The following is a 26,503-nucleotide window of genomic DNA, read 5'->3' on the forward strand; positions in this document are numbered from 1 at the left end:
ATCTCTATAGTCTGATCTTGGGACACAGGCAGTTTATTGCAAAGGGCGTGGGTACAGGGGCACTGCTCAGAGCTGCCAGACTCAGCTCGGAGCAGGCCCAAGAGAGCAAGAGAGTAAGCGGGTAAGAGAGAGAGAGAGTGTAAGAGCAAAGAGAGTGAAGAAGAAGTAGTAAGAGTAAGAGCAAGAGTGTCTGAAGTCCTGGTTACAATACAATAAATCATCTTCTGTACTGAATATTCTAATTGTCACTAACCAATCTAATACAAGATACAAATCCTATAGCATTTACATACAGCCTATAAGAGTTCTTATATTACCATAGAGTGTTACATCTTAACTTCTAAAAACTACTCTTTGGTCCCCTTCTGCTGAGCTAGTAGGGTCTACTCTGACCCTTGGACCTGCCTGCAAGCAGAGGGTATTGTTCCATCAAGAGGGGATTACCTTCAGTCGGCCATACCATTGTTTTCCAGTTGTTCAGTAACTAAGACTTGGTATTTCAAAAGTGGCTTTCATTTCGATGTCGCCTGTAGTTTTCATATTCCCAAAATCTTTTGTCAGGCAATCATATTTATAAGGCTTTCCCGTTTCATCTTCCCCAACAGGTAGCCAGGCATAACTGCTGCTGGGTGGCTGCCTTTGCTGTTGAGCTTTTCAGGAGGACCCACATGAATTTGTAAATCGGTGCCACAAATGCAAAGTTTTGCTAATTTTAAGGGGCAGTTTTGGTCTGAAGGTACAGAGAAGCTTTAAAATTTTAATGGATATTGTCTTTACTGTAATTTACCATACGACATACTGATATTCGTTTGGACATTTTTTTGTTAAGCAGTGACACAAGGCATGACTTGATAATGAGAAAGCACAAGGCTTTAAACATCAGTACATCAAAGAAAGAGCTGAGTGATTTTACTGACCATGCAATCTGAACTTCCTTTAGGCAGATCTGGGCAACATGAAGTAAAAATCCCAGTGGCTGCTCTGTACTGATACTCCAGCAGTTGTTAGGTCTGGAAAATGACCTACCTTTTGTGCCTTGATTTTTTGTGTATCTTAAATAACAATCTGCCCCTGCTTCACAAGAAAGCTGAGAACTTTTATGTGTCCTGTGTTCTAACCACCTTCTTGACATATTGGTTAAATTTTGGAAAACTTTTAAATGTCATCTCCTCAAAATGTTTTACACAGTAAGCCAAACTATTTTACGTGCTTTCTGTATATGTGAACTGGAGAACTTAAGGATTTTAAGAGCTTCTAATTGCACTTCGAGTTTTTAAGGTCTCATTTTGCATGTAGCCTTTGTATTTTATTGCTTTTGTAGTCTCTGATCTTTTTGCATTTAAAAGCATTGATTAGAATATAATGCCTTAAGAACCTGTTAATAAATGTCTTTTACCTGGAAGTCAGTGCCTGCCTTTACCTGTTCATGATTTTCCTATTTCTGATAAGGCTCTTCCATTTTGCTGAGAAAAATCAAAATGGGAATTCCTGCCATCAGTGTTTGGGGCTCCCCACACATTCTGCTGTCAAACTCCAGGGCAATGAGAAGTCCCTACAGCAAGGCTCCAGCAAGTTGTCTTGATGCAGGTCTTGTAGAGCACTGCAAATATTTCTTTTGAAAGGCTATTTAATAGGATAAATATACCCAGGCTTCCCATTCCTCTGCAGTTACTCACAATGTAAAACTGTCGTGCCAGGGATTGGGTTTCTGCCTTGAGCTGTCTCCCTATATGTGAGCTGGAGCTGCATTTACTCCTGGAGGTGGGGGGAAGAAGACTTATTTGAACCTAATGAGATTTAAAAAGTTTTCATTCAGGGATTTTGCAAAGAGGTGGCTCAGATGAGGCTACAAGCTTGAACTTTGGTTCTGGAGATGCAATTCACTTCCCCTCATTCTCTTAGGGGACAGCAAAAATCAAGGATTTGAGTTCAGCATCTTGCAGGTATTAAGAAAAAAGGGCTGGAGAATGGTGTGTGATTCTACAAATGAGAGGTCTGCAATTCATCTTACGCAGAGTGAGATAGGATTAGCATGTAAAGTCCATGTCCTCATTTAGGGCTGCCCTTACGGGTATCTTGATTTTTATTTCTATTTGCCAGTCCTCTAGGAATCTTCTGCTGCCTAAACTAGGAAAACTTGTAGCAGTTCTATTTATTTCGGTAAGTAGAGGCAGGGGGGAAAATAGGGTGCAGATAGGTGAAGATGCCTGTTCTGTGCAGCTGCAGTAGAGGAAGTACTGTAGCTTGTGCTCAGACACCTCATCCTCATTCCTCAGTGTTCTGTGTCTAGGCTGTCAGGGATGTGTGGCACCAGAGATGCTGGGGGAGATGGGACTCTGTGGCTGAATGCATTTGCTCTGTGTGGTGGCTGGATGAGAAATCCTGTCTCCAGTGCTACTCTATTTCCAGATGTCCCATGCAAGAAGCCAAGCTACAGGCAACGTGTGGTTTGATACATGTGCAGATGTGGCTTTTAGCTGTTGAAAATGAAAGGCGGATATATGAGGCATTTGAAGTATCTTGCTTCAGTTATGCATCCATTTCCTCCCCAGCAGTAGATGAGATGTGGAAGAAAATTGACCACCATCCTTTTGATCTGCTCACTATATTGATAATGCTGTGATTTGCTGTGTCAGCACAGCTTAATATTCCTCAGTTGTTGAGAGAGATGAACTGCATATGGAAATCTTTTCTCCAGGGGAAAGCAAATTTAGATTTCTCTAAATTGCCTCACTTTAAAAAAAGGAAGAAAAAGATAAATTCTAAACTGCTTATGAATAGTGGGAAATTATTTACTGCTTGAGGAAAAATTAGCATTGAAAAGCTGCTTGATGTAAGTTGGCAAATGTGAATTTGTCGATGTCTTGTCATGACAGTTTTTCCAGAACTAGTCCATGATGTGTTCTGCTTCACTGTGTCACCTTAATCCAAGAGCATTTTTGAGATACACAGGAAAGGGGAAGTGAACAAACTTTGATGCTTTGATATCCATGGGAAGATACCTCTAAATATATATTTATATATACTTTTTAGTAATTTCACTCTACCTATTTAAGGGGGCTGAGTACAGCTCAGATTGCTAGAAAGGGGTGTTGATGTATGCATTAGTACGAAGGGGCCCCGGTGTTACCCATTGCTGTTCCAGACCAGAGCAGTGCTGTAATCCCTAGGCTGGTGTTAACTGCTCTTTGTCAGACAGACCTGGCCTCTTGGGAAGCTGAAGAATGTGCCCCTGGCTGCACAGACACTGTTCCTGCTGCAGGATGCTGCATCTGCAGGCCAGCGAGTGCTGACACGAAGCAATGGTGAAGGAGCCTGCCTTGAACCCCTTGGAATGTGTGAGCTGTTCCTCGGCCCACAGAGGTGTGGGCTGGGGAGATAGCACAGGAATGTGCAGTATAGAACTTGCTCTTTTCAATGCAGCTTGAACTGGTAAATGAGGCTTAGCCTAAAGATTTGCCGCGCTCTTCCATCTTGCTACTTTGGTGGTAGAAGGGATACTTTCTGAGTGGTTCAATTCGTTGGATGTCAGCCTGAGAGTTCTTGACCTGAGCTGTTGAAATGACCAGCAGAGCTTTGGCTTTTGCTGGGAATTACCTTGAAGCAATGCAGTTGGTATTAAAGGGCTCCTTATACATATCTAACATATGTGCAGAGTGGTGTGGGGGATTTGTAGACCAGAATCCCAAGGACCTCATAGTCAATAATGATTTTTGGCAAAAGTGAGGAAAGGGACAGAGGAGCAGACTAATGTCCCTGGACCTCCAGGTGTCTCGGAGCGCTTGATAATGGTAAAGGTGTCAAATGTGGTATCATTCTTTAACTGCCCCTCCTCCACAGGAAAACCTGTGTAGAAAACCCACCTGAATGCAAACACCAATGTCCTCCCATACTGGGGAGGATGTGGTTTGAGTAGCCCTCAGGCCTGAATATGATTTCAATATGAGTAGCCCTCAGGCCTGAATATGATTTCAATAGAATATGTAATTTTTGGGCTGCCCAGTGGAGGGGAGGAAGACTCTGTCCTTCTGTTTCATGTTTTTACACAGCTTTACCAGGTGGGTGGGCCAGGCCAGGTTACCTGAGCCTGTGGGGGACCAGCCATGTACATGCTGAGGTGCTCTGTGCTGCAGTGGACAGCGAGGTTAGGGTTTTGTTGGCTGTGTGATCGCTCCAGAGTAGCCATGATAAGCAGGAGTGTCCACGTTGGTGTTTTAGCAGGTATCCCTTTTGCACCCTCCTGAGCAGCACCCTGCTAATGGAGTGGAAAATACAGATTTCTCTATGCACAGCCCATGCATAGCTGAGCCCTACCGAATCTTTGGAAACTGGAGTGATTCTGCTCCATGCACATGTCTGTGAGTTGACATTTTGTCTGTGGGTTGTGTTAGTGGCTTTTTGTAGTGGTGAAAAGTGGAGAGAGGGGTGATTCTGCAGAGGAGCAATTGGTTGAAGGTCCATTATAACTGTGGTTTACTTTACTGCTACAAAATGGTTAAATCTATTCTCTAGAGATAACTAAATTTGTGGTCTTTATCCTTGGGAGGTTCTGCGTCCTAGAGCTGTGTCTGTAGTGTTCCAGAGGGTATTTGGGGCAGCGGTAAGGCTGTGGTGAGGTCAGTGTGTGTGGTTGTTTCCGGAGTACTGGGCGGTAGCTGCTGTGAAGATGCGCGTCTCGGTGGGGAGGTGTAGCACACGTGGCACCGCCGAGTTTGTGTGCCTAAAACAGGGGCAGGTTCCCGGCTCTTGCGGGGCTGAACAGGTGAGGTGAAGGCACTGCCAAGCTGGGCACTGCCGTGGGTTTCGTCGCTCTATCCCTGTGAGGGTGTTGGTGGTGCCCTCTGATGGATGGTGCCCGTGGGCACTGGCCCGAGTTCACTGCCTTGAGGTGACCCAGTCAGCTGCTTCCTACGGGTTGTGGGGACTAACTGGCTGATTCACACCTCCTGCAGCACTGTCCCTCAGGGGTCACCTTGGGCAGGAACACTTCATTACCCAGTAAATCGATCGAGACTTTAATATTTCTATTTAAGCATTTAATAGTCCATTTAAGGAGCGGCCACTGTAGTGAACTCAGAGCTGTGATGAGAAGTGCAGCACTGCACAAGGGACAGCATCCCTGTCACAGTTCATCAGGTTACAGATGCTGGGCCCTTTTGTAAAAGAGAGAGCAATGCATCTTTTTCGATTAATAAATCTCCCTTCTTCCCCCTCATCTCTTATCTTACATTGTCTTCTGGTAGTTGCACAAATCCTAAATGAATGCACCGTGTTTTGGGACCTCTTGGGATGAAGTGCTTCATGCAAAACAAAATGTTAATCCCTTTGGTTAATTTTTTGGTTGGGTTTTGAATAATTGCCTCAAGTCACACTCTGGACTGCAGAACTCCCTGGGGTGACCTCCAAGGGAGTGACCTGCAGCCCGTGCCTGTGGATTGGCGAGTCGCTTCTCTCTGGCAGGGTGATGTCCGTGAGGTGGGACAGTCCCCCTGCCACTCTCACCCTGCCTTCGCCGGGGACGTTCTGCTGCTGGTGTTGGACCCTTTAAACAGGCGGAATATCCCATTTCATCAGTTTCAGGGAAGTGTGGTTGCTGATGGGATTGGATCCGGGAACAGCAACGGGGAGGGACGTGAATGGGGAAGCCCTCTCTGTTGTGGCTGTGAGCTTGGAGCGGCTGGGGCGCAGGGAGGGGAGGACACGGATTTGTAGGACTTGGGGGCGAGCAGGCACAAGGAGAGGTCCTTTGGCATCGGGAAACCGGTGTGTGAGCGCCTTTCCTGTCCCGCCGGGTTGGGGTGGTGCCTTCGTGCAGCTGCTTCGGTATCAGTTGTAAAGTTGGAGTTTAGTTTGAGTAACCGACTGATTCCTCTCCAGCCTTTTTCTCCTCCCTCCGCTTCTCGTTCCTCGGCTCTGCCTGTTTGCTCAAGTCAGGAAGGGGAGGATATGGGGGAAGTTAATCATTAATCTTAACTCCTTCACAGCCACGGGGCTCAGTGCTCCTGGTATTTCCAGACCTCCCTTCTTCCGCAGACTTGTAGAAGTAAACCAGTGCGTGTAGCCGAGCTCGCTCTGTGTCATTAGCAAAAGGCAGCGGGTGTCCGTCCCATGGATCATCAGCACAGAGAGGAGCCGAGCAGGGGAATTTATGTGGCGAGATGGTTACAGCTGCCGGTCCTGCACTGAGGGCTGGAGGTGGAGGGTGGAAAAATGGTTTGGGTCCCGTCTGCAGGGCCGGAGGAGCCCAACATCCTCACGGGATTTTCACTTCCTGGTGGAGTTTGATTTGCCTTTGTCATTGGAGAGGAGAAGCAAAAACCACTCCTTCTCGGCAAGCACTGCTCTGGGAGGTTGTGTGCCTGAAATCTGCAGTCGTAGGACCTGCCTGACTGTAGGAATTGCAGCTCATCGGCAGTTTCCTGGAGGTATGTGCCTTTCACTCTGGAATCTAACCTTTTTTTTTTTTTTTTTTTTTTTTTTGCTTTTCCTTAGAGAGAAAATTCAGTTCATTTTTCCCCAGCTGCAGAATGCTTGTCTCCCTTCAGAGAATCTGTTTCTGGGATATTTTGGTCCCTTTAGGAAGATAGATCCTGTGACTTTAATGGTTTGGAGCATCTTTTTAACTAAATGAAAGGTGTATAGAAATAATTTAACACAGTATTTAATTTGCTAATGGCTGTATTCTGCTCTCTGAGTTCAGGACCACTTATTTTTTCTTTTGTGATGCTTTGGTTTTTTGAAAAGAGTCAATATAAAAGTGGCACCTTCCTCATCTTGTAATGCAATAGTACTGTCCTCTTCTAATACATTTTCTTGAAGGTTTGCTTAGTGCATTGGCTGCTGTGGAGTGCTGTGCTCAGGAAGTGGCTCGGGGCTGGCAGGTGCTGCCTGGGGAGCTGTGGGTGGGCAGCCATTAGTGCGAGCAGTTGCTCAGTTGCTATTCTGGTACCACCAGACAGCTCCAGCTCCTTGTGACCCGGGGGACACTGCAGGATGGTCATGCTCAGGCTGAGCCCTTGTGCCCCAAATCTGAGTGTCAAGTACCTGCTGCGTGCAGGCAAAGGGACCTGCTGAGACTCTCTGAGGACAGCTGAGTCTGCTTAGGGGGAAGGGAGATCCAGGGGGGTTCACAGAGTGTCCCCTCCTAATTCTTCTGAAGGTGCATTACTGTTTTCTGGTGGCATTCCACATCTCCAAAGGGACCTGCAAGGTATGTCCTGATGCTGTTCCACGGAGAGCACAGATGTCCCCAGTGAGCTGACTTCTCTCTCTGCCTTCCAGAGGTGTGCACTGATGCTGCTGCCCCGGTGGAAAGCTGGGCACGTGGCCAGGGAGGCTTTCTTTGGAAAGTGAGCGCAGCACAGACCTGCAGGCGCTCACTGGAGTTTCCCCCATAGGGACTGCAATGGGCTCTGCAGGGTGGGCTCATGGAGTGGAAGGTCCAACAGGTCAGGATTTTTCTTTGAGTCACCACAGAGGAGTGCAGGGTTGGGAATGGGCAGAGGATACATTTGCAGGGAGAAATCCAGAAAGCTGGGAATGCCTTTTTATGCCTCACTTCTGAGGGGACTTCAAGATTTTTGAGAAGTGCTAACTGTCTGGCATGAGTGACAGTGCTCTGCCTGGCATGAGTGACAGTGTTTCTAGCTGGTGGAAGTTTTCCTTTTCTTCAGGAATTTGTGAGCGGTCTCCACCCAGCTAGTTAAGAATTGTTTCCAGGAGAAGAAATGGCATTTACCTGGCAGCCTCGGGAAACTTGTTAACTGTTTGTATGCTGTACTGAGAGGGCTTTTTGTTAAGAAAACTGAAACGCATTCTCCTGCTGCACTGATGGACTGATCTGAATGTTTCATGCTTCTTCCACGACCTTGGACTCTGGAGAAAACACCTCCTGAGATCTTGTTTCCTGCAGAAAGCAGTGCCTGCGGCCACAGTAAATGACTCTGTGATGATGTGGAGCCTGTAATTAGTCTGTGTCAATATCCTGTTGGAGTAGATCTCTGGACAGGCTTGCCTAGGTTGCAGTTCTGCAGGGTGCAATGAGACTACGGGTTCCTGTTGTTGGGTGGTTTTCCAGTTAAGGCAAAAATCTGAGACTGACACAGCTTTTCTGGCTGCTTTGTTACATCCTGGTGTTTTCTTTGTAGTAGAAGTTTGATTAACTCGTTCATTCATGGACAGCAGCAGTGTTTTTCAGGGCATTTGGTAGATTACCCTAGATGAAAAGTCTTCCCAAAAAGCTTCTGATACAGATACCTTGAATGAGAAGAAAGAGACAAAGCTGTAGTCCAGGCTTTTACCATTTTGTTGGGGTTTTTTTGGCTTTCCTGCAGACGCCTTACTGGCAGACCTGGAATCCACCACCTCACATATCTCCAAACGACCAGTGTTTCTCACGGAGGAAACTCCTTACTCCTACCCAGCTGGAAACCACACGTACCAGGAGATTGCTGTGCCACCCCCGGTGCCCCCACCGCCTTCCAACGAGGCCCTGAATGGCACCGTGATCGACCCCTTAGACCAGTGGCAACCCAACACACCCAGATACGGCCACCAGCAGGTAAGTGGGTGCGTGCGGGTGGGAGGGTGCTTGTTTTGTGGGTGCAGGATCTCTCCGGAAAGTAAGGAGGAGGGAATAGAAAGAAGCAAAGATGGATTTGGCTATGAACAGAGTGGGGAAATGGGGGGAGGTAGGAGCTTTTATTAGAACTAACTGGTTGCAACAAATGGCAGAAAAGAATTTGAAGCCATTGTCATTGTGCTGACAAAATGGTAGTGTGATGAGATTAGTGTTAGTCATCTGTCTTGAGCCTGTGGAAAGCAGACTGGGGGTTTCCAGCACAGAGCTGCGACTCACAGGCAGGTCTGAAGTAAGGGGAGAAAAGTTGTTGCTCGTGTAGCTCATCTGATAGAGACCGGCTTGACTAAAGAGCAGGTCTTTTTTTTATTTCTGCTGGGCTTTGTTCTGCCCTGTTGATGTGTCAGTTTGCAGTGCAGTAGTGTACGTATTTGTTTTGTATTTTCTGTTTCCAACACAAGTCTCATTTCCACAGCCTCAGTCCCAGTCTCCCATATACAGCTCTAGTGCCAAAAGCTCCAGTGCCTCAGTTCCTAGAGACGGGCTCAGCTCTCCTTCTCCCCGTGCCAGTGAGGAGGAGCACGTCTACAGGTATCTCGTCCCTTTTAAGAGATAAGCCTGACTCACGACTTGAGCCTGCTGAGGCTCAAGCTGCCTTCTGTGAGTGGAAACGAACAGTGCTTCCCGTGTGTGTTACATTGCTTTGTGTCAGTTTTGATTGCCTCTTTTGTAACATGCCACTGTAACTTTCATACTCACTTCAAAGTTGACCTGGCCCCTTGGCTTGCTCAGCTGCAAGAGGTTAAGGATCCGTCAGACAGAGCAGGATCTGGACAGTCTTGTGAAGGATATGATCCAGACACAGGTGACAAATCCATTCCCCTGTTAAACAGCAGAAAAGTTCTTTAGGAGGTGGATGGCCTTTGGGTTATTTTTCTGTGGGAACTCAGTACTTGTGGCCTGGAGGGATGTGCAGAGACTCGAGTTTTCAGGTAAATTCAAACTTCTTAAAACCTCCATCTCAGTAGGTGATTGATAGATAACAAGTTTACACTTGAAAAGGCATCTGTTCTCACTCTGAGAGGTTGGAGGAGACAGACTTTTCTGCTGACATAGGGATGAGTGATGCAGAGGCTGTCAGAAGTTCATCCTGGGCACCTTTTTACACTTTGGAGACTGGTGTTTCTTTGGAGTCATAATCTAACTATGCCAGCTCCTTCTGCTGAGCAGGAAGTTGCTTCTAAGCAGAACTAATTCTGGGTAGAGCTCAGCTCCTCTCTGGGCAGCCTAGCCAGAGATGGTCCAATGGAGACAGTAATTGCAATTTTTTCAGATGACTGCATGCAATTAGTATGAAATGAAGGTAATTACAGCCATAAGTCCTCTTGAACAAGGGTCTGGCATGGCTCAGTTCTGGTGTGAATTGCAGCTGGTGTGTTGGTTTGGTGTGAAGTATGTTCTCCTCAGGTTGCAGTTGTGGATTTTGTTTTTCAGTCTGGAGAGAAGGATAACTTCCCTTATGGAATTCATAATTGTCACTGGTGTTGCTGGTGTCAGAGACCTTAAGCCTGCTAGATACTAACTTTTTGAGCATAATGTGGTCCTGTGCACAAGGCAGAAGTTCCCATTTTGGATTTGGAAAGTGTCTTTTTGATAAAATAAGAACTTCTACAGCATTAGAAGTTTTTTCTTCACTTGTAAAACCAGGAGGAAAAAAGTGTTCCTGCCACTGACAATGGAAAGACTGTTACTACAGTGCAACTGCTATAAAAATCACTGCATTGATGTGAAGTTCTGCTTTGAAACAGTTGGCAATTCTGTGTGGTAAATGGTATCACCCATATAAGACTAGCAGTAATTACAGCCAGTGCTTTATACATGCATGTGTATTTAACACAATAGAAAATAATATCAAGTTACCTTCTTATAAATTGAATAGAGTTACTCAAATTAAAGGTGTGAGGACTTGGGGAGACCTTGAGTGTTGCAAGAGGCTATCACATAACCTATTGCTTCAGAGTTTCTGCTGATAATCTGAGGTTTGCACTTTGCCTCTCTCTCCAGTCTGTGCTAGCCCTGCATTCCCTCGCTCAGGGAGGGTGAGGTTGCTGTGGTGTCAGCAGAAACAAGTCATTTTCCCATATATGAGCTAATGGTTCTGCTGCTGTTCTGTGCATTTTGGATCTGCAGACAGTTAACTCTTTCCTACAGGGCTGGGCAGCACGTAGTCCTAAAATCAGAGGCCCTGTCCATCAGTGCTATTTTTGTAATTTACAAAAGCAGCAGTGGCTGTGTTTAGTCATGTCACAAAGCAGATGTCTTCTTTCCCCCCAGAGCTAAAAGCATCAGCCTGAAAAGAGCACAGCATATGTGTAAACTTTGGGAACCTAATGTGAGGTTCCCTCCATCCTTCTGCTGTATCTTGATGCAGAAGTTTCACATTTCCCTTTTATCTTCAGTTTCCCAAACAAGCAGAAGTCTGCAGAACCATCTCCCACAATGACCAGCTCCTCTCTGGGCAGCAACCTCTCAGAACTGGACAGACTCCTTCTGGAACTGAATGCTGTTCAACATACTCCTGCCAGTGGCTTCACAGCAGGTAAGGAATAGGAAGACATTTGGTATGAGTGGATAGTTTGATTCTCAATAGTAGCTTGCTTTTTCTTTCCAACATCCTTAGTGAGGAAGACTCCTCCAGCCCTTAATCAAAGATTCATTTAGTATGACTGGGATCACTTGAGGTCTGAGCTGCAAGACCCTGCTCAAAGCAAGGCCAACTTCAAAACTGCCTCTAACTAAAGTTTTGAAGTTAGGATAGGTTGCTCAGGCCCTTGCACTGTTAAGTTTTTAATATCCTCGAAGATGGATGTTCCACAAGATTTCTGGACAATTTTTTGTTCCTGCCTGTGATTAGCATGTGTGTGTGTTTCTGGAATGGGGCTCTGAATGGCTGTTTTCCGCTCCCGTTTCTTCAGATGAGGCTGGCAGAAGCCCATCACTGCCCAGTGTGGCTGGCCCTCACTATGTTGTCCCAGAGAGTAGCAGCTCTGGGGGAGGGAAGGCTGCACCCGCAACAAAAGAAAAGCCAAAGCGAAATGGTGCACGAGGGATTGAAGATGTGCGTCCCAGTGTGGAGAGCCTGCTAGATGAGCTGGAGAGCTCTGTGCCAAGTCCAGTGTGAGTAATGTTTTAGTGGTTGCAGGCTTGGGTGGCGTGGGATGGGATGGGTTCCTGTGGGACTGGTGACTGTAGTGTAGGGGCAGCTACTGCAGGAGAGTGACGGATGGAAGATGGGCTTTGTGTAAACGGTCAGAAGTCAGGCAGGTGCATGAAGATGCTGGTGCTTTTTAATCTACTTCTGGATGAAAAAATGCCTAAGTCATGCATAAGAGGTGGACTGTTCAAGCTCAGATTTACAGCTGACGACAAACACCCGTCTGACAAAATGAATGTTTGGGCATCATCTGTTTCTTACCAGATGGGATGTGTGTGCATACTTGAGGCAGAGTCTGCATGTGTTGGGGAAGCTGGGCCAGGTTGGGCTGTGCTGATGAAACTCTTCATGCTCTGCTTACTTGGAACAGTGGGACTTCCAGTCTAGGAGTGCCCTCCCAGGCTTAAACACACTCTTCTAAAAATTTTTATTTTTTTCCCTGGCCAGGCCTGCGATCACTGTGAGCCAGGGCGAGGTAAGCAGCCCCCAGCGCGTCACCGCCAGTCAGCAGCAGACCCGTATTTCTGCTTCTTCAGCTACACGAGAGCTGGATGAGCTGATGGCATCTCTCTCTGACTTTAAGGTACCCTGTCATGACAGCTTAATGCTTCATCTTGTCCCTACCCACCACAGTCTCTCTTGCCTGTTAGCCACATTTGCTGACCTTGGGTGATCTCCAGAATGCCTCCTTTACCTCTCACATTTGCTCTGATAAACTTCTCGTGGTGTATTTGTGCTTTCTGAGTGGTGCTGTAGGTGTCCTTGACTGCTATAAATTCTCATCACTGGCGCAGGGTAAGGCAGTTCTGGGATCTGTTTTTCCTTCAATTCTGCAGTTCGTCTGTTTGCTAAAGATCATGAGCTTTGTTACTGCTCAGTACAGAGTGAATTATTTTGCTATGCTACAACTTAATGAGAAGGAGAGGGGCATGGGGCACCACTCTGCTTACTGACAGAGACCAGGCCCTTCTGCTCTGTAGGATGACTCTCCTCTCTGGAGTGTGTTTCTACCCTGATATGCTTTCCCTGAGGAGGATGGATATTCCAGGCATGTGGTGTGGGCACTGAAGCCTTTGCATCAGACCGAAGGAGATTTCAAAGGTTTTGTCTTAAAACAAAATCTCTTATTCGCCTCAAAATGGGATTAAAGTTTGAGCTTCTTGTGGGGGCAAAGGATAGCAAATACTATTCAGTCTTGTCATACGTACTTGAATAACTTTTTCTTTATTCATGTGGATATGTTACCATTCCTGCGCTAGATGATGAAGTGTGGAAGTTGTTTTCATGAGACTTCATTTACCCATAGTCATAGCAAAATGAAAAATATTTTCTCACTCTACTTTCAGCTGCTTTGCTTATAGTCTTACTGATCTGTTGACTTGGATTTGTTCTGAGAGAGATGGAGAAAGCAAACATACTAGATAATCTTTGTTTGCCTTTCTTGCATACGTATCTACTTTCTAATCTGAAGTCAGTTCCTAGCTCTCTGTTTTATCCTCATATGAAAAATTCTGCTTGATGCTTGAGGTTTCTTGTCTGTGCTGAACTCCATCCCCTCCTAGATGATGTTAGGTGGGGCAGCCAGAGCTGAGCAATGCTTTGTGAGGAGAGGTACAGGACATTCAGTGACAGCTTTGTTGTTTGCTGTTCTTTCTGTGCCTGGTGGGTCCCATGGAGGTCAGTACAATACCCAGAGTTATGACAAGTGTGTAAGCTCAGAACCCAGCACTGAGCACACACATTCTTGAGAAGCTTCACTTGGCTTGTGCTTGCTGGAATGGAATTCAGTCTGCCATTCCTGGCACATGCACCTAATTTGGTGGAATCTGGGAATTACTCAGTGTTTTCCCTAGACTTACTGTAGTGTGTGTTTAATCAATTGCAAATACTGACACCTTAGTGTTGCCTTTTTTCTCCTTCTGAGGTCCTAGGGTGGAGTGCAGGATAGCCACAAGCTTTGTTCAGCCTGGTTGAAACACTGCAGTGTTGTGAAGCTGGAGGGAGTTCCCACTTGTGCTGCTGGCATTCCCTGCCCTGCTCCTTCCATGTGCTGTGGAAGCTGAGTACTGTGGCCTTGTGCCCCTGCTGCTTTTATCGGGAAACAAGCTCAGGGTGTGGCCCAGCCTTTGCTCTTAGGTGTGCTCTTGGCAACTGAGAATGACCTTGCCCAGCACAGGTTTTTCTGGCAAGATCCAAGGAGGAGACATTTTTAAGTGTCGGTGTTCCAGTACTTTGCACTCTTGAGAAAAAGCTTTAGAATCTCCAGTAAAACCTGAGTGACAGAGATGAGCTGCTGTGACTAATACACCACCTGCCGTTCTGGCTTAATTTTCAGTTGACTTCAGAGAACAAATTGAAATCCGGCAAGATTTTAAGATTTGGGATATATTAAGCACAGCATTGGTATTTTTGTGAGGCATTGAGCTCATCTGTGCCCAAACATTCTTCCTGGAGCGCAAGGAACATAGCTTCTGTGATTGTTTTCCTTTTGTTAATGATGTCTTTGAGTGTTTTTAAGTTACTTTCATTTATTCCTGTCCTCCAGGTTGCTTCATTTTCCCTTTAGTCCTTTTTGTTTGGTTATACCTCTTCTGTTTGTGCCAGCTGGTGGTGTTAACTTGTCTGTAAAAATGTATTCTAATCTGTACCAGTGTCAGAATACAAGGGAGAGAAGGGGAGTCCTTGCAAAGGAGGAAGATGAAAGGCTGCTGTTCAGGTACCGGACCTGTGTGTGACTACAGGAAATAGGATAAAAAACCAAAACCAAATACGATGTATAATTAGTTGGAGTTGGTAGAAGTTGCAGTAGATCGCGATGGGAGGAGTGGAGGCACTGGTGCTTTATTTGCCTTATACCCCAGAGTAAAAGGTGCTGATATATTACCCTTTTATCATCTTTTGCTCACTTTAATTTGTTGCCCCTTCTTTTTGCTTACAGAATCCATTTGATTTTGGTTATCTGGCTCATCAGTCAGCGGCCACTGAGATTACTTAATGCACTTGTTTTTTTACCCTCTGCCATTTCTGTGTAATGTGATGCCTGCTTACTGCATAGCTGGATGCTTGTAGTTAGCTGTTCTGTTACGGCTGGGTGCTCGCCCATTGCTCTTATTTTGGAATTAGTATGGTTTCAATATATTGAAAATACTGATGTTTGAGCAAAATGTTACTCTTGCCTTGAAAATGACTGACTTCATTTTAGGAAGTCTGGAAACCAAGTGTGAAGCACAGCATCAAACCAGGTTACTTTCACAGGTGTACCCAGCTTAGGCAAAATACCGGGCGAGGGCACTATTGGGAAATTCCCTCATTTTAATATACTTGCTAGTCATTTTCCTTTCTGCTGTGACTATGGGCCTGGCTGTGCTACTTGAGGGGAAGAGCAATCTAATGAAATTTGGTCTCCTATTGCTCTTTCCTTTCTGAGCACAGTCTTCTTGTAGCACTACTGGTGTGACTTTGCAAATGTGTGCATGTGTGCCAGCTCCTGGCCCCTCAGCATGGCAGGAGCTCAGGTCATCTGAAGGTTATGATTCTTCCATTTACTGACAGGTTTTGTGCATGTTCTGGTTAATTATATCATTTTTTTCATTATAAGTATCTCAGAAAGGTGAGTAGAGACTGAGATAGCATACATGGGACTTAGGAAGTTATGTGCCCCTCCACCTTATAGCGTAAGCATCTGACTTCTTTAGCCTTCTCTGGAAAATATGACTAAGAGTCAGAGCAGGTCTTGATAGCTCTTGGATTTGGAGATCCTTTGTGGATGCATTTTTAAAACTGAGAAGGCCCAGTCTTGGTCTTAGGTTGACCTGCTGTGTGAGCTTGTCCAAGTTGCTGTTATGATTCTTCCTTTTTAAGAAAAACGAGTAGTACCACTTTGTCTCCTAGAGTTTAGTCAGGAACTACTGGAAGTGGGGAAAGAAAGACCCATAAGCTTTTGTTTTCAAAAGATCCTGTAAGTCAAGGAAACCCAAAACCTCTGTATTAGTTGCTCTTTTTAGATTTTTTTTTGGATCAAAATTAATACTGATTCTATTACAGTATCAATGTGGAGTCTTTTGCCTAAGAGGAAGAGGCTAATCTGCCACCTAAGCAATGCTCACAAGGGCATGGAATGACTGGCAGACTTGTATAGATTCAGTATGTGTCACTTCCAAGGTGAGATTAGTGATATGAATAGAACAAAGCCCATGTCATCTGCTCTTGCTATGAATGCCCTGAAGCTTTGTTTTCGCTGCCATGAACTTAGCCAACTGGAGCATTTTATTAGTGTATCAAGAAGAAAATGTCATGCTTTGTTCTATTCCATGATTGAATTTTTTCAGCTTTGGAATATAAAATCTACATGTCTGGCTTGTGAGTAAGTTATTGTGACCTTTATTCACAGTCGAGACATTCCTGGGTTTGGAGCTGGCTTCCCAGCAGTGGCAGTGGCTGTGCCATGCCCCCATCACAGCTGCAAGTGAACACTGAGCTGTCACTGAGGAGAAGGGCACAGGAAAAGGATCCTAGTGGCTGTAGAACTCATGAAGATCGGTACAATGTCATACTGGTTCTGCACTTTGGTGTCCCATTTCTCTTCCTTACGCTTGGAAGTAAGGCTTTGGGTCAACATGGCTTTTTGATTTGGAAGTCATGATTATTGTAATGCTTAATTCTTTGCTTTTTTTTCTTCTCCTTATCTCTGTCTTTATCTTTTCCTCTCCTTATTCCTTCTATCTCTTTTTTTTCAGACTAGTTCCACTATGTCTCTGATTTCTGAATCTTCCCTAGAACCGGTTCCCTGTTCAGCAAACGCAGACTCCAGCAACACTCACCACAGTTTAACAGTGCTGTCCCATTCCAAACACCCTTCTGCAAGTCACAGTGGGAACTCAACAGCGCCAACATCTGTCCCCTCAGCAGACCCCTGCATTGAGGAAGGCAGTGAGACTGCAGTTCTGCCTTCGTCGGGGCATCCTGCTGCCCCTCCACCTGTGCCCGGTTTAGCACAAACTGTCCCTGTGCCCCCACCACGGAGTTCCTCTGGTTATGCTACTCGTGGGGAGCAGGTGACCTCTGCAAGCTTAGTTCACCTGAGCAGAAAGCCTGACTCTTCCAGAAGTACTTCCCAGGCTGTGCCAGCTTCCAGTGTGGAGCTTCTCTGTAGATCTGCTAATGTGGAGGCATGGGGCTTAGGGTATGACTTGGCAGAGACAGAGAAGGAGCAGAGAACTGACCTCAAAATCTCAAGTGTACCCATTTCAAATGCTTTGAAGGGGCAGGTACCCAAAGAGCTGCATCAGCAGGGAGCACTCAGGGACAACTCAGCTCTTTCCTCCCAGGGCAGAAGTGTGAAAACAGCTTTAGATGAGCTGGGGGCCCTTGCACTGCCTACACATGTGCCAGAGGTGCATGCAAAGAATGTCGTTTTGGATTCTGTTAATGAACCTTCTGTTGTTGCCCTGGATTGGTGGGATGTCTTCCCCGACACTAAAAACCAGTTGGGCTTTGTAGTGGAGCAAGGACAGGAGCTAAAAGCTGAAGTGCTACATGAAACCAATCCTGATCTGGGCAAGAAGAGGCAGGGCAGAGACAGAACTCCTAGGAAGGCAGGCATTGATAACATGAACAAGGCCAGAGGAGACCAGGAAAATGAGCAGTTCAGAAGCTCTGCAGTCACTCCGGAATCTCCTGAAAGCTTTGGGAAAGCTGAATGGGATCTGCCATGTGTCTCCAAACCACCCATTGAGAGGATTTCTGCATCAGGCCAGGCAGGCACTGAGTGAATGTAGGAGTAGGGCGAGTCCTAGCCAGGACTGTACTGCCAGTACACTAACTGTGTGTGTGTGCAGTGAGCGTGCCTGGCTCACCTCCACTAACAGCATGAGCTCTGAGTGGTGTCAATGACAGCTGCATGTCACAGGGCTTCAGAACCCCCGGCTTTATCTTGTGGTCTCTCCTGCAGCAGCACAGAACATGGCAGTTTGTAGGGTTGTCCTTGTGAAATGGACTTTATTCCCTAACTGGGGTAAGGCTCAGTCCACACAGACCTCCAGGAAGCTGAAAGGGCTGTTTCATGCCACTGATGGGGATGGCAGCTCCTCTGCTCTACTTACCTTTTTAGGTTTCATTGCTGAAGCTGTTATTGTTCCTTCCCGTGCTGTAAGTACACTTTGTGCACCAGACATCTCTGACCAAGAGCCTTGTGCCTGTCAAGGGCAAACACAGAGAGGCAGCTCTGTGCTCTTGTGATGCTGAGGTTTCTGTAATGGTCAGTGGAGTGCTCATGCAGCACCTCTTATCTTGGCTTCCTGCTGGTTAATCTTTCTCTTCTGTCTTTTCTAGACAGTTATTTTTGGCTGCTGTGATTATCCTTATGGGGCTTTTCCTTGCACTGAGTCACTGTTCTGGGCTGTGCCAAGAGGAAATTTGTCATTGTGGAATAAATGACATCACTTTTCCTGCTCACAATTGTCACTAATGTCTTTGAGTTTGTGCTGTTGTATCTTGGGGCTTGTTATGACATTGCTCTTGTCTGCTGATACTATTGCCTTTGTCATTTAGATTAAATCTTTAATCAAGAGGACAAAAGAGACTTCGAATGTGCATCCAATGTCTCGAGACCTCTCTCCAAGGCGTAAACTAGGTCCTGCCATATTCCACAAGACTGAGTCCCAAGATGGCTTGATTGAAGAGCTTCAGGACAGACTGGGCATCGATAACCAGGAGCATGAAGAATGGCAAAGCCAGGATGCTAGGCTGACAGAGGGGGTCATTGTCACTGCCAGGCCCCGGGGGGAAGAGCAGAGTGGTGAACAGCAAGTAGAGAAGGTAGAAAGCAGGGTCACTCGTGCTGGGGAATTCCAGCACGTCCCTCTGTCCAGGCAGCATTGTGTGGAGGTGCAGATTGAGTTTCTGAGCATCCTAAACAACACGGAATGAAGAACTAACTCTTTCTATTCATCCTTGTCTGGCCTGAGAAGGAAAGCAGCACAGGGTCCTAGTTTTGGGTGTTTAAGAATTGGAGTGGGATCTGAGGGAGCTGCTGATGGTGTTTGTTGATGCAGTCTGCTGCTATCACATCTCAGATGTCCATGTGGGGACTATTTTTAAAACCACACTGGGAAGCCTGACATGGAGACGTACTTTGTTTTACCCAGTGCTGTACCTGTGCAGGCTTTCTGGGGATGAATAAGATGGTGCTCTTCCTTGAGCTACACAGAGCAGCACCTTTTCTAGTTCTCTTTCTTGCTGCTTTTTCCCCTCAGATAACATACTGGTAGCAGCCAGCCTTCCTGTTAAAGGAAGTGCTTGTTGGTTCCTCTCTGGATTTATTCACCTTTCTTCTTCCTCCGTGTCTTTCTAGGTGGTTTTTCCTCCAGAATCCCCACTCCTCCCCAGGAGGACAATCTCTGTTCCAGCCTCTTCCCAGCTCCAGCCTTTCAAAGAAACTGCAAAGATAGTCCCTGCTAACACTGCTCCTTTTCCTGTCTCTGGCCCTGCACCTCTTCTCTCACTCCCACCTCAGCCTTCCCATGTGTCATCTACCCCAGCTCCTAGTCCAGTCTCTTCCTCTTTCTTCAGCTTGGCTCCCCGGCCTCTCTTCCAGTGGGAAGCTTCTGATAATGGTTATCATGTGGTTTCCATTGTGGGCACCCCTCCTAATGAAGATCCCAAACATTCCTGTTCTCCCCAGACCTGGACTCCTAGCAGCAAGACAGTTGTCTCTGTTGGCTGTCAGACTGAAGATGAAGCTTTCTTCCCAGAAGTGCAGGCAGGCTTCTGTGTTTTTAGTAGTATTTTCCAATCCAACTACTGCGTGTAATTTGAGAGCTCAGTAGATACAGTGTTGAGGTAAAGCCTGGTATGAACTGCTGGATGGGAGAGAGGACTCATGGACAATATCTAATCCCAGCTGTACACAGTACATGTCTGTGCAATAACTTGCTGGGATATGTGGGTCCTGTGTGTCCTGACAGTCACTTTGTGCAGCAGGGGCTCTTACTGCCCTCTGAGATTAAGAAGGTAACTCTGAAACACAGCCTGCAGCTTTCCCTGCCATAATCTCTCTGAAGTGAGGGGAGTAAAAGATGGCAGAACATCCATACTGGAAGGAGCAGCTCAGCAGTCCTTCGTGTGTTTGCCCTTTTAGACAGGTGTCCACAGTACGAGTGGATTTGGGGGAGGAAATGGCATGGTCAAGAGCTGAGTTCTGCATCTCCTGCCAGGGAAGGGCTGTAGCTCCAGGGTGCCGGGAAGTCTTAATGTATATGTGCAGTCCAGTGTTAGTGTACAGGCAGCTCTCAAGCAGTGAGCAAGGAAACACCTCTGCATCTTGATCTGTTGTACTTTTCAGGTGGCCTCTGCTCCTCCCCTTGTCCACAGTGCCAGTCTGTTGGCTGCTCCTGCACCCCCGGGCCCCCCAGGCCCTGACAAGGCAGGATCCCCCTTCTGTTTCCTTAGCATGGTGTGTGCTCTTCTGGTTGATGAGTGTGCTGGGATCTGCTCCTGGAGCTCCCAGCACCATTAATGTGGATAATATCCTGTATTGCATGGTTTGCTACTCATAGAGCCCTTCTCTGAACTTGAGTGATGGCAGATCTCATGGGTGAAGGGTGGGAATTTGAAGGGCCTTTGCATGATAAGTTTATGTGGATGCTGTGCTGAGTGTCCCCTGCAAACAGCAGGCATTACCTGCAGGAGGTGGAAACAAACCTCTTTCAGGTGGGGGCTCATTTGTGAGCTCTCAAGAAGGCTGGATGGCCAGGCCAGCTAGAAATTGAGGTGTGCACAGGTATTTGTGCCTGCTCTGGGGTCAGACGTGACTGGCAGGAGTGTGTGGTCCCTACAGGTCACTACAAGGGTGAAGTGCTCTGTTGCTACATACTGAATTCATCCTATCTCCTTTCTCCCTGGATGGTATTTATCACTTGTGTGTGGCATGTGTGCCTGCCCTGCATGGCCATAACCCCTGGCTAGAGCAAGAGAAGCTGTGATTCTTTCCACAGAGTGCAGCCCTTTTCCTCCTGCTGCACCATGCAGGAAGCCTGGGCTTTATCCTGGGGCTCTGGACAGGCTTTGTCTCCAAAAACCTGTTGTCTCCCTCTGTGAGAGTCTCCTTGCAGTTGTGTGTGTGCTTTGGAAACAGTCACTGTAACAGCTTTTGGTAGCAAATGTCTGCTGTGTGGTGAAGGGTTTGTTTTAAGCTGAGGACACTGGGGTGTGATGGGGCTGCTCTGTGCTGCTGGACTAGGAGAGGTTGCAAGTTATGGGAGGAGAGAGGAGGAAAAAAGCTGCGTGTTAGGCTCTGTTGAGAGTCATGCTGCATGTGAGGCAAGACTGGGCAGCGTGTGGATGTGTGTGTAAAAGCAGCTAAATTCATGTATGTCATGAGAATTTTTATACAAACGAGCAGAAACCAGGATTTGTCATTGAGTAAACTGGTTGACTGCAAGGACAAGCAGCTGCAGGACAGGGAGTAGAGCTCCTCCTGTGGCTGGAAGGGCAGGGTCTGCCAAGGCTTGGAGCACTTCAGTGTGTCCCTGCTCTGTTGGCTATGCTGGCAGCAGGCTGGTGGGTTGTTCACAGGCATAGATTTTGTCTGTTTTAATTTACCCTTTCACTTGCTGCAAACCCTACTTCTTCATGTGTCCCTAAACCTGACAGTAGCTATGGCAGTGCGAAGTCAGCTAAAATAACCTCTTAATTCCTTGCTGGGGTTTGTCTGCAGAGGGGCTGTGATGGCCGAGGAAAACATACACTTTGTTTATAAGTTATGAACCTCAGTAAAGCATTTCTCCGCTCCTCTAGGAAGCCTTTTCACACCATGTGTGCTGTGGTGGTGTGAGTTTCAGAAATGGCCTCTGAGACAAGTATCCAAATCCCCTTCCCCCACTGGTGCATTTCCAGCTCTGACAATACATGTGGCAGCCCTGTCTGCTGGGGATGCACTGTAGGTAAACAGCAGGCAACTGGGAGGGAGTTCCTTCCTGCTTCCAGTTGCTTAGCTCAGGCATGGGATGAGAACCACCTGAGAGTGAGAGAGAGAGAGACTTGGAAAACAGATGTGCAGAAGTTGGTGCAAAGGGAGAAGATTTTCTAGCTGAAAGGGGAGGTGAGGTGAGTGAGAGAAGAGCATCTCTATTAGAGAGGAGAGACAACTGAGAGCAAGAGCATAGGAATGGAGAGAGGTCGAGGAGGAGGGGCCCTCTGGATGGTGTCTGCTTTGTCAGCAGGCCAAGAACTGATGAGGTAAACGGAGATTTTTGCCAGAGGCTTAGAGAGCACTGTACTGAGTGCCTGGGATGTGCTGATGACTTCTGCTGTGTGCGCAGTGAAGGAAAATCAAATCCTCAGTTCGCAGCTCTGCTGTTACATATCCCAGCTTCTCTGCATGTCTCTGCATGGGCAGAATACATGTGTGTACTTGATCCTGGCTCTCACCAGCTTCTTCAGAGAGCATAGCTGACTCCTGTCTGTCTCTGCAGAGGAGCCACTGGCAGCAACAGCAGGAAATTACCTGATAAGCACAGCAGCATTTACCTTACAGTATTTGTTTTCTCTTACCTGCAGTTCATGGCACAGGGAAAAGCCGGGAGCAGCTCTCCTCCATCCACAGCCACCAAGCCTGGCAGTCAGCTGGATACCATGCTGGGAAGTCTTCAGTCTGACCTGAATAAACTGGGTGTAGCTACAGTTGCCAAAGGTGTCTGTGGAGCCTGCAAGAAGCCTATTGCTGGGCAGGTGAGTTGAAGGTGCTGCCTCATTGCTGAACCTTGGACTGCAGCTGGGAGTAATGGGGAGGGCTGTTTCGTGAGGCTGAAGAGACTGGAGATGCTGGAGAAACTGAAGTACTCTATTTATCCACTGGCTAGGTACGCTGTAAGCTCCTCCAGTGACCTCTACCCTGCCCCTGAGGGACTGCCCTTTCCTGAGATGATAGGTAATTCAGTTTTCATGCTACCCCAGTCCAGGGCTCACTTGAGTAGTAGAACTTGTCATTCTTGCTGACCTCCAGCTGGTATCTTGTCATGTGGTCTAGGGGAGGAAGAGATAGAGTTGTTCTCCATAATTTGTCTTCCCAACAGGTAGTTACAGCCATGGGGAAAACCTGGCACCCTGAGCACTTTGTCTGCACCCACTGCCAGGAGGAGATCGGGTCTCGGAACTTCTTTGAGCGGGATGGGCAGCCCTACTGTGAGAAGGACTATCACAACCTCTTCTCTCCACGCTGCTACTACTGCAATGGGCCCATCCTTGATGTGAGTTCCTTGGAGGAATCATGGTGCTGGCAAGTTGCTGCAGGCCTAGGTGTTAAAATTCCACTTCACCCATGTGTCCTGGGTGGAAGATTTTGTTCAGGAATTTCTGTATTTGTTTTGTCTTTGCTTTGAAAGGGAAACAACTTGGCACAGTCAAGTTCTTACACTAGTCAGTGGAGTTAGTCCCTCTTATCTTTGCTGAAGTTCCTTCAGAACTCCACATTGCTCCATCATTCTGGTAATGATTCCTCAGCTTTTGTTGTTGGTAGCCTGTGGTAACAGGCACCAGGGCTGGTCCTGAGGACTGGGTGGGGCCCTGTGTAAGGGAGGAAGCAGTGCCCAAGATCCTTTTAGGGTAAAAAAAAGTGTGCAGTGGGAAAGTCCGAATGAGCCAGAGGCAGGGGTGAATTGACTCTGCTCTCTAAAGGACAGTCTATTTTAATGCTTGCTCTTGTCAGCACCAACATTCATGTGTTCTCCCCTCCCTCCAGCCCCCCCTTACTCACCTCCAAGCTGAAGCCATCATTTACATGACCTGCACTTTGTGTTTTCTTCTGAACAGAAAGTGGTGACGGCTTTGGACAGGACATGGCACCCTGAACACTTTTTCTGTGCCCAATGTGGAGCTTTCTTCGGACCTGAAGGTATTGCTGGTTTATGCAGGGGGAAAACAGTCTCCCCCCTGAACTGCAGACAAGGGCGTAAGGCAGAGCTGCTGCTGGAGGGACAGCCTGAGGCATCACAGGGGAACCACTGGAGTTCCAAGGGAGCTGTTTATGGGGGAAGGATGCTGCCAGTAATCATGGCTTCCTCCCGGGAAGGAAGAACGTGCCTGGGATGGGATGGGAAGGGAACAGAACAAGGAACAGCTATAGCTTCTGTGTGTGTTACCAGGGGGAAGGATGATCCTACCCATGCAGGTTACCCTGCACAGCTTGTGTGGCTGCAGGTGAAGATGGGGAGCTGATCCCTTTGCCTCTCCTCTCCTTTGACAGGATTTCATGAGAAGGATGGCAAAGCCTACTGCCGCAAGGACTACTTTGATATGTTTGCTCCCAAGTGTGGAGGCTGTGCCCGGGCTATCCTGGAAAACTACATCTCTGCCTTGAACACCCTGTGGCACCCTGAGTGCTTTGTCTGTCGGGTAAGAAACCCAAGGTCCTTTGCTGCTGCCGTACGACCCCTCTTGTTTCCACCCTGAGGCATCTGGTCCCATATCAGGGAAAGGCATCTGTGGGGTAATGAAGGGCAGCCAGCCCCACAACTTAAAAACCAAACACCTTCTTGTTCTCTGCCTGTTTACATTAAACTTTTGAGTTGCTTTGCTCTTCCTGTTCCCAGCTGCAATTACGGGCTCCTGCAGCAGCTCACAGATAAACAGAGTTATTTTCTGTGACCTTTAAATACTTACAAGCTAAGCTGCTCTCTGAGCACTTGCCTCAGCAATCAGATCTTGAGGATCTTCCTCCCATGCTCCATCTGACAATGTAAACTAATGAGACTGACCTTGTTCAGACAAACATGCAAATCGGTGAAATAGTGGCAGGCTCCATACAGCAAGCATAGTAAACAGGAATATTGCAGATTAAATACTTGGCAGTCTTTTAGAGAGCATTGCAAATATTAACTCTCACAGTCCCCAAGAGATGAGCCAAATCAACCACTGTTCCGTAGAGTGGGAGAGAAAGGCAGAAACCAGATCAAGCAGTCAGAACCACAGCCTGCTGATTCCTGGTGTGATGCTCAGAGCAGACGGTCACCAGCCTGTTGGGACTGTCTGGCGCTCCTGCAGTGGTGTGCAGTGAAAGAAGCAGAAGCCGTGCCTGACTGGGGCTAGGGCGTGGGGAGGGGCTATGCTTTCTTGTGCAGAGATTGAGACTTCATCAAGCAGTTTTGTTTTCCTTTCCCCCTGCTGTGGCCTGAATTAGTGGGGCCAGCACAGATTTCTTCCAGGCCACAAGATGTGATTCTCTTCCTGTTTCTGCTAAAGCAGAGCAAACTTTTCAGCTGACTGAGGGAAAAGACTGTTCACTGAAATAACTGTCAGCATTAGTAAAATCTTGGACTCACTGCAGGCAAACTGCATTCCCCCAGTATTGCAAGTGTTCAGCTGCCTATGCTGTTTGTTGGACTCCTGTCCACACGCTGGGATCCAGTTGTGTGTGATACTCAGTGTCCTCCCTGGGGAAGAGGACAGCAAAACCAGGAGTCAGGAAACTGGCTTCTCCTCTGGGTCTTGGTGCTGATATATTTGTAAGATCTGGTGGTGTCCTCAACTCTCTCCCTTACTCTGCTGCCTCAGTTTCCCACTCCCACAAGGAGAGGAGTCTCCCCAGTCTGGTGGGTGCTTCTGTTGCAGGTTCTGCAGTGAAGTGTTCTCAGCTGCCTGACACTGAGGGGGAGGGGCAGCTCTGGACACTTCTTACCACATAGCTGGTGTATGCTCTTCCCCATATCTTTTCAACATCAGTAGCACTGTAAAACAAACAGTTTCTCCCAGCAGTGACCCATGTGTAACTGGTGGAAATGTTTCAGGCTTGACAATCCTTTGCAGACTGTACCTGTCTAATGCCAGCCGTTCTGGAGAGGTCACTCATAAAGATTAATTGTGCCTGATTTTCTCAGCTGGAACCAGTCCCATGCTCATAAGGATTCTGCTGCATGAAAGCCTGAGTTGGTCCTTGCTTCTCCTTGCGCTTGTGGGGAAGCTGGAGTGAGGAAAAAAAAACCAGGCAAAGGTGCTGCAGTGTTTCCCATTTCAGGGGAGGAATGCTCTCTTTTTTCCTGGCTGGATACATCTGGTAGCTCATTCATAGTATTTTCTTTGTAGAAGTGAAGCCAGCTGGGCAAAGGAGCTGGTTAATTCCCTTGCTTGTGTCTGTATCTGTCCATTTCTCAGACTTTTTTGGGAAACTCTTTGCAATGGGCAGAATTTGGCCCTGGATAACAGGACAGTGCTGAAAGGCAGCAGTTCATCTGCCCACAGCACAGTTGGGCTGTGCCATAGAGCAGAGGATACTTGTGGAGCTGCCCCTCCGCACCACCCCAGCTTCTCAAACAACCTGTCCCCTTTGCTTTGTCCTGCTGCAGGAATGTTTCACCCCGTTCATCAACGGCAGCTTCTTCGAGCATGATGGGCAGCCCTACTGTGAGGTGCACTACCATGAGCGCCGTGGCTCGCTTTGCTCCGGCTGCCAGAAGCCCATCACAGGACGCTGCATCACTGCTATGGGCAAGAAATTCCACCCCGAACACTTTGTCTGTGCCTTCTGCCTCAAGCAGCTCAACAAAGGAACCTTCAAAGAGCAGAACGACAAGCCCTACTGCCAGAACTGCTTCCTCAAGCTCTTCTGTTAGAGGCACCATAGATGGGCGCTAAAGCATCTTTCTGCCACCCCCTTGGCAGTTCTGTCTCTCTGAACATTACTGTGATTTAGGATCCTTACCAGGCAGGGGAGGAGGGGG

At 47.3% G+C, this 26,503-nt stretch overlaps 2 protein-coding genes across 4 annotated transcripts in view; both read left to right on the forward strand.

Moving 5' to 3' along the window:
* PXN (paxillin) overlaps positions 1-26,503 on the forward strand; it is a 43,896-nt gene extending 17,393 nt beyond the window's left edge. For 2 of the 3 annotated variants that reach the window (XM_017744719.1, XM_017744720.1), the window contains exons 2-11: positions 8,334-8,560; positions 9,054-9,169; positions 11,038-11,177; positions 11,554-11,755; positions 12,240-12,375; positions 22,350-22,520; positions 22,865-23,038; positions 23,601-23,682; positions 24,034-24,182; positions 26,129-26,503. In XM_017744719.1, coding sequence (XP_017600208.1) covers positions 8,334-8,560; positions 9,054-9,169; positions 11,038-11,177; positions 11,554-11,755; positions 12,240-12,375; positions 22,350-22,520; positions 22,865-23,038; positions 23,601-23,682; positions 24,034-24,182; positions 26,129-26,395 — 1,664 coding nt within the window. In that variant the 3' untranslated portion in view covers positions 26,396-26,503. Of the gene's footprint in view, positions 1-550; positions 6,426-8,333; positions 8,561-9,053; positions 9,170-11,037; positions 11,178-11,553; positions 11,756-12,239; positions 12,376-22,349; positions 22,521-22,864; positions 23,039-23,600; positions 23,683-24,033; positions 24,183-26,128 lie in introns of those variants that run through there. The other variant, XM_017744718.1, reaches the window with a different exon arrangement.
* On the forward strand, positions 12,382-19,836 carry LOC108449195. The gene is made up of 2 exons (XM_017744721.1): positions 12,382-18,608; positions 19,144-19,836. Exon 1 carries the CDS (start codon positions 16,541-16,543, stop codon positions 17,561-17,563), a length of 1,023 nt encoding a protein of 340 aa, XP_017600210.1. The 5' UTR covers positions 12,382-16,540; the 3' UTR covers positions 17,564-18,608; positions 19,144-19,836.

This window comes from Corvus brachyrhynchos, unplaced genomic scaffold (assembly GCF_000691975.1).
Source record: "Corvus brachyrhynchos isolate BGI_N302 unplaced genomic scaffold, ASM69197v1 scaffold549, whole genome shotgun sequence".
NCBI classification, from domain to species: domain Eukaryota; kingdom Metazoa; phylum Chordata; class Aves; order Passeriformes; family Corvidae; genus Corvus; species Corvus brachyrhynchos.